At 40.1% G+C, this 11,931-nt stretch overlaps 1 protein-coding gene across 1 annotated transcript; it reads right to left on the bottom strand.

The window, feature by feature from the left end:
* Nucleotides 1–1,855: 1,855 nt before the first annotated feature.
* Nucleotides 1,856–2,886, bottom strand: LOC118348711. Its single transcript, XM_035690867.1, has 2 exons — nt 2,043–2,886; nt 1,856–1,899 (listed from the first exon to the last, which is right to left on the bottom strand). The coding sequence occupies exons 1-2, from the start codon at nt 2,884–2,886 to the stop codon at nt 1,856–1,858; spliced, it is 888 nt and encodes a 295-aa protein (XP_035546760.1).
* Between the last annotated feature and the right edge of the window lie 9,045 nt (nt 2,887–11,931).

Genomic DNA, 11,931 nt, shown 5'->3' with positions numbered 1-11,931 from the left:
TTCATTGGACATGGCCTCACGCCAATGAGGTTGGGACACGGCTTGACTCACACTCGTTGGTTCTATGATCTGGGGGAGAGGATATTTGGACACTGTATGGATTTGTTTGGGTTTGAAAATTTGATTCATGGATCTTGTGGTCATGGTATGAGTGCGTTGGGAAGGATTATTGGGTTGAGGGTTTGTGACATTCGGGTTGGATGAAAATAGATTTGGACCGAGAATGGGTTCGACGCAAGCATCAGTAGAGTGTGGCTGCAGGTTTAGTGGAGATGCAATCATATTTTCATCTAAGTGAAGATTCGGATGAGTGGAAGTGGAATCAAGATTGTGCAATGAATTGTGAAATGAAGAACTAGAGGGTCCGAAATTACCTGAGGAGGACGCAACAATGGCAGGAGGACCTTCCGGAGGTGACGAGGATGGAGGTGCGCCGGACTCCATTGATGGATTGCCTTCAAGGTGCTGGGTACCGAAAAGGGGAATTAGGGATTGGGAATGTTATGGGTGTTTTTGGGCTGGCACGGACGACGCGGGTTGATGAAGTGAGGAGAGGGTCTGGGTCTCGTCGAACAGCACGTGCCGTGAGGAAAAAAAAAATTTTGTTTGAGGTTCAAAGCACTTGTATGCGTTTTGGGTTGGTGAATAGCCAAGGAAAATACATGCTTTTGATTTGGGCTGCATTTTATTTGAATTATAGGCTCGGGTGAGAGGATAGCAAATACAACCAAATTTTTTTAATTTTAAATAATTTGGTGTTTGACCAAAAAGAGCTTCAAAGGGGGATTTTTCTTGAAGAAGAGGCGTGGGTTGTCGATTTATGAGGTAAGAAGCTGTTTGAAAAGCATAGGGCCAATACGAAAATTCAAGATTTGCATCATGAAGAAGGGTAAGGCCCGTTTCAACAAGATGTCGATGACGACGTTCAGAAACACCATTTTGTTGTGGGGTATGGGGAGCCGTGGTGTAGTGAGTTATGCCATGAAGCGAGAGATAGGATTTTAAAGCAATAAACTCACCACCATTGTCGGAGTATAAGGTTTTGATTGATTTTTGAAAGCGATTTTCAACAAATATAACTAGCGGGACCCCGAGACACCGGATTTTCAACAAAGCGATTTTTTGAAGTGCGGAAAAATAGTAGACACCGGATTTAGTGGCCATTGGATAAAACCATATATATTTTGTATAATGATCAATAAATATAAGGTAATATCGAGAGCCATCAATTCCAGTATAACTAGCGGGACCCCACACATCGGTGTAAATAAGATCAAGTGGCTCATTACTTTGAAGACTAGTGACACGAAAGGGTTGTTGATGGGCTTTATTAATAGAACATGAAGAACATAATGACGACAATTTTTTATTGGATGAAGTAGGAAGAGAAAAATTCTTAACAAGATGGTGGACAATTTTAAGAGAAGGATGCCCAAGACGCTTGTGCCATCCATCAATAGAAGTCCGTTCATGCACATTAGCAACTTTTTGTGACGGCACCATTGATTCCGGGAAGGTGTAGATGCCATTGTTACATGCTCCTTTTAGTAGAATCGCCCCCGTGATCTTGTCCTTCACAAGAAAATAGGAATGGTGAAATTCAACAAAGACATTATTTTGTTTAGTGAGATGATAAACGGAAATTAAATTTTTGCAAAGATTAGGAACACAAAGGGTATCACGCAATATAAAGGTGCGATGAGATTTTAAGGTCAAAGAACCAATGTGTGAGACTGCCAAACCTGAACCATCACCAAGAAGAACTTCATCAGTTCCATCATATTCGGAATGAAGAGATAAATTGGAGAGATCACCCGTAATATTATGAGAAGCAGCCGAATCGAGCAACCAATTTTTATCCTTTCCATTTGAGGTTGTGGCACAATTGATAGAGACATTCTGTGAATTAAATTGTGGACAGGCTTTGGCAATGTGACCCAACTGATCACAAAGTTGGCATTTGGGCTGGTAGCGGCGAGTGGAGTTATTGGGCCTGCCAGAATTTACGTTGGAGCGACGTCCATCGCGTTGAGCCCCATGACCTGGGCTGGATCCGCGAGGCCCACGAGAGGAATCAGTTTTCTTGGAGGACCACGACGAATTTCCCCCTTGTGCGGACTGCTTCGTCTTCTTGAAATTGGCAGAAGCGACCAGGTGCTGCGTTGCAGCTTCCAAGCGTCTCAGATATGCTTCATGACCAACCAGCAGATCGTGCAGCTCTTCAAAGGCGAGAGAGGATTCTCGGGCTCGAATCGGTGCTGCGATTTCCCGAAAATCTGGACCTAAGCCATTTAATACATAAAGGGTTAGGTCATCATCCGAAATTGGATGATCAATAATGGCTATTTCATCAGCCAAGGCCTTCACCGCATGGAGATACTCAGTGATTGACCGATTTCCACGCTGGATTAAGGTGAGTTCCTCCTTTAACTGCATAGCACGAGTGTGTGAGCGACTAGCGTATAAATTGTTGAGCTTTTTCCAAGCTTCATGGGAGGTCTTTGCCGTAGCAATGAGTGGGGTGATCGACGGGGCTGTAGAGGCTAGAAGGGCACTTAGGATAAGTTTATCCTGTTGGATCCAATGGATCTTGCACAGCTCATCAGCAGCGGTGCCAGCCGAAGTGGGGCACCGAAGGGTGCCTTTGGCATAATCTAGTAAATCATAGCCAATAAGGAGTGCTTCAAATTGAGCACGCCATTGAGGAAAGGTGGAGGGAGTCAACTTTTCATTGATTTGGGCAGTGATGTTGACAGCAATGAGAGGTTTTTCTGCTGCGGAAGGAGGTTGTGTATTGAGGTTGAAGTTTGGGTTTTGATCAGAGGAGGAAGACATGGTGGTAACTCGGATCGGTGACTCGTTTGATGGTGGCTCTTCTGATACCATATAGAGAAAGGATACTGCAATTGAATTTCAATGAATAGATTCCCACACTTTTCATTGATAGAGATTTTCCAATATATACAGAATAATAGACAAGCTATTTTTAGAAACTAAGTAACGGTAATGCTGAAATTAAGTTGATGTTACGATATACAACTAAGGAAATAAAATCAGCTTTAATACAAAATTTATGGCAGAAGATTGAGCATAATTGTAGGCTAATCATGTGCTGTTTCTGTTTGAATGGATTCCACGCATGCTTCCCTTATAATGTGAAGGCAAGCATGGAACCTACCCATGTGATTGATTTTGTCTTTTCACTGAAGAAGGTGCCTCATAGCAGAACACAGATCCCAACTCCCAGGCAACAGACATGCAATCGATGGCTTCCTCCGCCTGCATGTCTATAAACTCAATGTAGATGGTGCCATGTTCTATGATCAAAAGAAGGCTGGGGGAGGGATTATTCTCAGAGATTTCGGTGGGGATGTTGTGATGGCAGCTAGCAAAGTGGAAGAAGAAGTTTTTGATCCATCTACTATTGAAATCCTTGCCATGTTTAGGGGGTTGCAAATATGTGCAAATATGGGGATTCAAAACCTCATTCTTGAAAATGATTGTTTAATGATGATTTATGAGCTGCAAACTAATAGTGATTCTTTTGTACCTCAACGAGTGTTAGTGCAGGAGACTAGAAGACTAATGCAACTATTTTAGAGTTATAGTGTTCAAAATGTCAATTGTCTTGGTAATGAGGCTGCTCATAAGCTTGCTAGACATGCTTGGAATGTTGAAGATATAGAGATGTGGTGGGATGGTGTTCCCTTTCATGTTTCCCAAACCGTAATGCTAGATAAACATTCTTTGTAATGCCTTTTTAATGAATATGAAGTTGTTTTCATTTAAAAAAAGAACTTAAATTCAGGTCATACAAGTTCATCACAACACTTAAACATGGTTGAAGACCTTAATCACCATTAAATCATCCATTAAGCATACATGATGTCTCTTAGTCTTTTTCATCAAAAAATGTTTCAAAGACTAAATCATGTATTTTCCTTCTTATCCCAATCACAAGGTTTTCTAAATGCTTATTACTCAAGCCTAGGTAACATAAATAAAAACTTCCATGATTTAACTTAAACTAGTCAAAACCGATGCATGCTAGATGATCAATAGAAGTTAAAATTAAAACCTATCATAGCATGCTTCTAATTTCAAAATTAAAAATTCAAGACTCAAACTAAGACATTTATGCAACATATAAAAATCATAACAAGTCATGTCATGGCTAAAATTTCACCCAAAATAATTTATTTCATCAAAACACCAAATCTGACCTGGTTTGACATTACCAAGCTAAGCCTCAACTAAACTCATACAAAAACTCATTCTTATGCCACAAATTAAAAACATATCATCCTATTCTAATACTTAGCAACAGATTTAAGTAAGAATACTTACAAAAAGCATGGCCCTTAAAGCTCCCAACACAACTTCACTCAAGAACACTCAAGAACCTCACTCAGTTTCACTCTATGGCTCACTAAAGGAGGAGAAGCTCTCAAGAAATTAAGAGAAGGCTTGAAGGAGAGGTGTAGAGAAATGATGGAGCCAAGGGGTATTTAGAGGGTTCATTGGAGGGGTGAGGGGAGAGAGGCACGGTGATGGAGGGGTGTGGGATTGGTGGAAGTGGGCGGTGGGTAATGAGTGCCACCAAAACTGGTTGTGTGTCATCCTTGTGCCACTAAACAGTGCCCTATAACACCATGATCTCATCAAGGTCAGGTGTTGCAATGAACATATGGTTGCAGGGCTACCGTGGTGCAAAAAGAAGAAAGAAAAAAAAAACAAAATTAAGGCATGAAGTCATGCCATGATGTCGTTGGGTAGGGGTTTCCAAAGCTAGCTAGATTTCACCACTAATTTGTCTCATCTTCTTGGATTTTTTTTTTTTTTTTGCAGGTCTAAAGTCTCCATTTTGATGGCTTTTCAGGTGAAGGAGTGATGGTTGGTTGGCTGCCAAGCGATCATACATGAGCAGGAAATGGAAGAGAAACAAAGTGTTGGTGGTTCAGTCGTGACATGCGCAACCTTCATCCCTGGCCAATCGGTTTGGGTTCTCTTTGGGGAATAAGATGACAAACCAGCTCATAAATACGTTGAGGGTTCACTAGGGAATTTTGGAAAAGGGAGGTGGCGTGTGGGAAAGGCTCAAGGAAGAGCAGAAACAGTAAGCCATTCGGTTTGGCTTCAACTAGCCTTTTAATGGGATCAGGTAGGTCCTTTTGTTTTGGTTCCTTGGAGCCATTTCGTCCAAAACTTGGTTTGGTTCAAATGTGATGAGATTATGTGTGATTGTGAGATTTCAACTAGAAATAAGATGAAAATGGCGTGGCTAGGGGCTGACTTGGTGCAATGCACATGAAGGTGCATATGTGTGCCGATTAGTGGTAATTGTACATTGACATGTCTTTGTCTCTAATGACATGTGTTGGATCAAGACTAAAATTCAAATTTAATCTAAGAAAGATGGAGAAAAAATTCCAAAATCAATAAATTCCATATAAAAAAGTAAGAAATAATTAACAAGGAAATTAAGGTTAAAACATGGTTTAGAGATCACTTATCATTTGTAGGTTGATTAATGCTCTTAACTCAAGTTGCAAACTTAATTTAGCTCCAAATAAATCCTTAGGGGCATGGGGTACTATTTGGGTTTGAGGAAAATCAATGTTGTGGTGCATGTGGGCTTCAAATAGAAGTGTAAAAAGGAAGACAATGCTTTTGGGCCTTGTTGGGCTTTTGGGCCTTTTGTGTAAGTCTCTTGGATGTGTGCTTTTGATGTGGTATGAAGAGTAGACCTTATGTCTAGATTTGAGGGCTCATATAAGGCTTCAAAGGCCAGTTAAGATTGGGTTCAAAAAGCATGTATTTCTAAGGTTGGGCCTAAAGCATTTACTATCACCAAGTTAGGCCAAAAGTCTTCAAGTCTTTCTCACACTTGGGCCTAATTTCTAAGACTCTTCAAGAAAGGCCTATCACTCCATAAAAATCTAATGGGTCTAGGCTTATGGCATCTATTCTTGGCCCATCATATCCTTAGTGATTGAGGGCCCGCAATTAAACACTATTGGGCTCATACCTAAAACCATCCATACTTAGCCTTTTGCTTAGCCCAATAATAATGTCAAGTGTCACTCCACCATTGGCTTTATGGTAAATAATCTAAAATAAACTACCAGAATCCTTCCAAAAATTCTAGCTAAACTCAAAGTGTGATTCTTAAGCTAAGAATAATCCAAAAAAAAAAAAATGCTAACTAAGATTAAGGGAGCTAGTGGCTAAGTCTTAATGGGCTTTAGGCAGGGTGTTACACTTGGTTCATTGCATCTTTATTTGTTCTAAATGAAAGCAGGTAAGCTTGTGTTGCATGTTCTGACGCTTCAGAGTCTGCCAAATCCCATGCAGAATCTAGGCGTCATGGGGTTGTATAAGAGCAATTCGTCCCTAGGTTAAATCCACATGTCACTAGGAATTGTACTAGAGTATAGGACTGAAATTTTACTCTTTATTAGGCTTGAATTTCTTGAGTATAAGAGTTAGCACATGAAGCTGATACGCATACTCATGTGTTTCGGGAAGTAACACATGACGCATGGTAGGGTACCCCAGAATCTTGGTGAAGGTAACAATCAGGAAGATTGAAACCCTCCTATGGGCAATGGATAAGGGATAGCTAAAGTCCTTCACCAACTCATGGACGTGCTTAGACATCAAAAATAGTAGTGAGTGCACGTCCCTAAACTTGAAGTTAGAGGTTGTTCGTACTAGAAGTTTCTAATTCACCGTTACTCAAACTTTTCTGGTAATGAAGGGTCCCTGAGGGGAGAAAAATGGATTATAGATCTCAAAAGGATGTACGAGATTTGTGGATGCACTGAGGACCAGAAAGTTCTATATGCTGGATATATTTTCCAAGGTGAAGCTGGCAATTGGTGGGATACACGGAGACAATTTCTAGTGAGGGAGTTGGAAACCTTGTCGTTGACTTGGGGACAATTTAAAGAGAAGTTTGTCATATGGCACAAGGGTTTGAGTCTCTTTCTCAAGATAGCCTAACTGTGGAGCAGTATGCTACTAGGTTTATGACGTTAGGGAGGTTTGTGCCTCACCTAATTTCTACAGAGGATGCAAATGAAAAAGTTCGAGGGAGGACTTCAGCCTAGGATTCGCAACCAAGTGGCTTGTTTCAGAATAGAGAATTGCCAAGAATTAGTAAACATAGCAGCGATAGTGGTGGCTGAATTGAGGGTCTAGCTGTCCAGATCAATTCTGAACGGAAGAGGACCATGTCGTTTACTTCAAGCAATAGTGCCGAGAAGAAGATGTATTTTTCTAGTCTGGTTAAAGGCAAAGGAGTAGTTACGAGGAGATAGACATCGTCTTTCAACTCGCTATGGATATGGTGTATGCTTCAGATGTGGAAAACCTGGCCACATGATAAAAGAATGTCCCAATGCCGCACAAAGCAGTGGAGCTGGTTACAAAAGTAACAACAAAGCAAGGTCCCACGTCCTAGCATGATTTTATGCTATAACTGCAAGTGATGTTGACGCTGATACGTCAGAGATGGAGGAAGCTAGCGTTATCACTAGAAACGTCAACCTATTAAGGTTCACGGCTTGTGCACTATTCGATTCAGACGCGTCGCAGTCTTTTGTGTTTGCAGCTTTGCATGGATTTGTAGTTTACAAACCGAGTTGTTACCTAGTAAGGTTGTAGTAATGATTCCTGATGGGAATACAATATCTTGTACCCATTTAGTTACAGATTGTCTTGTTAAATAAGAAGGAAGGATGTTGAAGGTTGATCTATTGGTTTTCAGTGAGATGGTGTTCGACCTAATTTTGGGGATGGACAGGCTATTTAAGTACTATGCTAAAATAGACTATCGGAATATAGAAGTTATGTTTGAACCCCCAGGTGAAGATAAGATAAGTTATGCAAGAGCGTCAATGAAGGCCACCCCTCCAGTGATTTCGACTTTACAAGCCTGGAGGTGCATCGACATTTCTATTGATGGTTGTTCAAAAGTCAAAAGAGGGTAAAGGAGTCCATGGGATACCCGTGGTTGAAGACTTTCCTGAAGTGTTCACTGAAGAGTTACCAAAATTACCACCGGATAGAGAGACGGAGTTTGGAACGCTAAATTGAAAGAACTCAAGGTGTAGTTGGAGGAACTGCTAGAAAAGGGATTTATTCATCCCAATTATTTGCTATGGGGAGGACCTCTGCTATTCGTGAAAAGGAAGGATGGTTCTATGGATGTGCATAGACTACAAGAAGTTAAACAATGTGATGATCAAGAACAATTATTTATTACCTTAGATTGATGATCTATTGTATCAACTACAAGGAGCATCAGTATTTTTGAAGATCGACATACGATCCAGATATCACCGGTTGAAGGTCAAGGAACAAGATGTGCTAAAGTCTGCCTTTAGGACAAGGTAAGGCCACTACAAGTTTCTTGTGATGCCTTTTGGATTAACCATGCTCCAGGCGTATTCATAGACATGATAAATAGAATATTCAGACCTTACCTAGATAGTTTTGTTATCGTATTCATTGATGATATCCTGATTTCGAAGAAGAGCATAGAAATCACTTAAGTATGGTGCAAACCCATACTCAAAGTTCACAAGTTGTATGCCAAGCTCAGTAAGTGCAAGTTCTGGCTTTGTAAAGTTCTTAGGTCATGTAATTTCTAGCGGAGGAGTATCAGTAGACCCCAGCAAGATTGAAGCAATAACAAACTGGCAGAGGCTGACCAGTGTGCACAAGATTTGCAGTTTCTTAGGACTAGCTGATTATTGTAGGAGGTTCGTGAAAGGATTGTCTAATTTGTGTGGACCACTTACCAACTTAACCAAGAAGAATGCGAAGTTAGTTTGGAGTAATAAGTGCAAAGCGGATTTTCTAGGGTTGATAAGTGCGACAACACATGTACTTACATTACCGGAGCCTCATAAGCCTTTTGTGGTGTATAGTGACACATCCAAGGTAGGACTAGGATGTGTGCTGATTCAGGAAAGAAGAGTAGTCGCTTATGCTTTACTAGAACTAAAGGATCATGAGCAGAATTATCCTACTCACAATTTCGAGTTAGCAGTAGTGATTTTTGCAAGGACTAGCGAGTTATCCCAATCAATTGGGAGTTGAGAGATAGGGTATTGAGAGAAGCTCACAATACTCCCTATACAACCCATCCTGATAGTAATAAGATGTATCAAGATTTGAAGCATCATTTTCGGTGGGAAGGAATGAAAAGGATGTGGCAGATTCGTAAATAAGTGTTCTATCTAAAGACTTGTTAAAGCAGAACATCAGAAGTTAGTAAGTGAGTTAAAGTCACTGCCAATTCTAGAATAAAAGTGGGAACATATCTCGATGGATTTTGTAGTGGGATTTCCACGAATTGCAGCAGAGAAAAACACTATATGGGTTATAGTTGACCAATTGATGAAAAACGCCCACTTCATACCCATCAAGAATACTAATTCTCTAGAGAGATTAATGAGGATTTACGTGTCAGAGATCTTCAGATTGTAAAGAGTACCGAGGACTATCGTCTTAGATAGAAACCCTAATTTCGTATCTTAGTTTTAACAGAGTTTGATGGGCACCAGTCTAAAATTCAGCATTGTCTACCATCCTCAGACGATTTAGAAAATAGAAGAAATCATTAGAGCCTGTGTGCCAAAACACAAAGGGAACTAGTAGAAGCAGTTGCCTTTGGTAGAGTTCGCATACAACAATAGCTTCCAGACCACTATTTAGATGGCACCCTATGAAGCTTTGTGTGGCAATAAGTGCAAATCCTCGTTATATTGGGGCGAAATTGGGAAGAATAAGGTGATTGGACAGGAAGTTCTGCAGGAGATAAAAGACCAAGCTTTTACAATTATAGAAAGGATGAAAGAAGCATAGAGTCGATAAAAGAGCTATGCTAACAACAGAACGAGGAGTATAGAGTTTGAAGTTGAAAATTGAGTTTATGTAAAAGTATCTCCTATGAGAAGAGTAAGCCGATTCGGTGTTAAGGGCATGTTAAGTTTGAGATACATAGGACCCTACGAGATACTAGAAAAAGTGAAAGCAGTTGGGTACCATCTGGAGTTGCCAACTAAGTTTCACGTAATTCATAATATATTCCACGTGTCTTCACTAAAAAAGAGTTTTGGAAATTAGACACCAGCAGTCCTAGACCCCGAGAATATACCTTTACAATCCAACCTAACTTACGAGAAAAGACCAATGTAAATCATTGATTGGAATGAGAAGGAATTGTGTAACTGCAAGATTCCATTTGTCAAAGTACTTTGGGAGAATCACAATGTTCAGGAAGCTACTTGACAAAAAGAAATTAAGATGAAAGCCAAGTACCCTCATCTACTTGGATCTTAGTCTAGTCTATGTTTTTTCTATGGTCTCGGCTCAGCCGATTTTTGTATTCACTTGTGTACAATGTTGCATTGCATCGATCCGTCATTGTACTTCGTTCGTTCGGATATCAAATAAAGTATATGTTTTCTATCTTAGACCTGTTGTGGACTCATTTATAGTTGTGTTGTGAGTTATCTTCCATTTTTTACTATCTTTTTACAATTTCCATGGCACACGAATGGAGGACCACTAGGAGATTGACGCTTTCCTCACAGTGAGTGTGTGGGATGAGAGAGGAACGTTGTAGGAGGCAACTTATTGAATTAGATAGGCAAATTGCTGCCTATTGGCATGAGATGGAGCATCTAGAGCACCATCGCATTCATGTGATAGACATCGATAAAAATGGGATAGGTTATGGACATTGATAAAAGCCTTACCTTATGGGGAATGCTGCCCACCTCTTCACCTGATTACATGGATGGATCGAGATAGTTTCAGAGCAAGGATGGCACAAGACAGAGATGAGTCTAGTTGAGCAGCTGAGGAGCGCACTGTAGCCATCAATCTTGAGCCTAAGACATCAAGATTGTCGATGTTGTCTACTGATTGAGGACGACTACGTCCAGGGTCATGTACCCGATAGCGATGACAAGGAGGTTGAGTAGCACGTTGACCCTAGGCACTTTGGTAACATGATTTATGACTTTGATGATGATGTGTTGTACTATATGCCTTAGCATACGACGGCTGTAGACCCCGACTCACCCACACCCGCATCAACTAGCAACTATATGTCCAATGACAGACAGTAAGCTTGGTGAGCAGCTTCTTCTCTTTTATTTGATTGTAGTTATTTTTAGTAGTACATATGTAGATTTCGAGGACGAAATCCTTTTTTAGGAGGGGAGGATGCAACAACCAACCAGAAATTCAATGGATGAATTTCTTTAGGCTTTAGAATCATCATGAAAACTCCAAAAATGTCTCAGAAATTGAGCAATCGCATAGGATTGAATCTATTAGTATAATCCGTTTCTAGCCCACTTAGGTACCAGAAACGTGATTTTATTTACTTGAGGTACTTAGGAATGTGAGAATGAGAAACGATCTACGCCATTAGTCTCAAATGAATATTTAGGATTTTAGGGTGCATTAAAATGATTTTTATTTTTCTGGACAACAATTGTTTGAAAACACATTTTAATTTGTTCGAGGAACTTAGTAGTTGAGTTTTGCGAAAGAAGTAAGCTCCTAGTTTCATAGGATTATTTAGGATTTAATGATGTAAAGTTATTTTTACTATTTTTAGAGTGAATAGTTACTCTTGTGTTAATAGTGAAGTAGATTCTTTTACAGTTATGAGAACTGTTATTACTAAAATCAAACTATTAATACAGGGCTTTGGGAATTGCAAGACACAATATTGTGGTCGACTCTCTAATGCATCAGCACATCATCTGGCCAGACATGCATGGACTAATTCACAAATGCAGCTCGGGTGGCATTTTGTTCCTACTTTTATTAAACATGTTATTTATGTTGATAAGTTACCTTGTACTCAGATTTGAGGTCTTTAGTACCTCTTTGCAAAGAAGT

Source organism: Juglans regia, chromosome 1 (genome assembly GCF_001411555.2).
Source record: "Juglans regia cultivar Chandler chromosome 1, Walnut 2.0, whole genome shotgun sequence".
NCBI classification, from domain to species: domain Eukaryota; kingdom Viridiplantae; phylum Streptophyta; class Magnoliopsida; order Fagales; family Juglandaceae; genus Juglans; species Juglans regia.
This window is presented reverse-complemented; position numbering and strand designations above follow the sequence as displayed.

Bases quoted from the DNA above. Each gene is read 5' to 3' on its own strand.
- LOC118348711 (XM_035690867.1), bottom strand. From the start codon at position 2,886: ATGGTATCAGAAGAGCCACCATCAAACGAGTCACCGATCCGAGTTACC. The intron at 1,900-2,042 runs GTCATGGGGCTC...TTTAATTCACAG, and splicing joins GCCTCGCGGATCCAGCCCAG to AATGTCTCTATCAATTGTGC.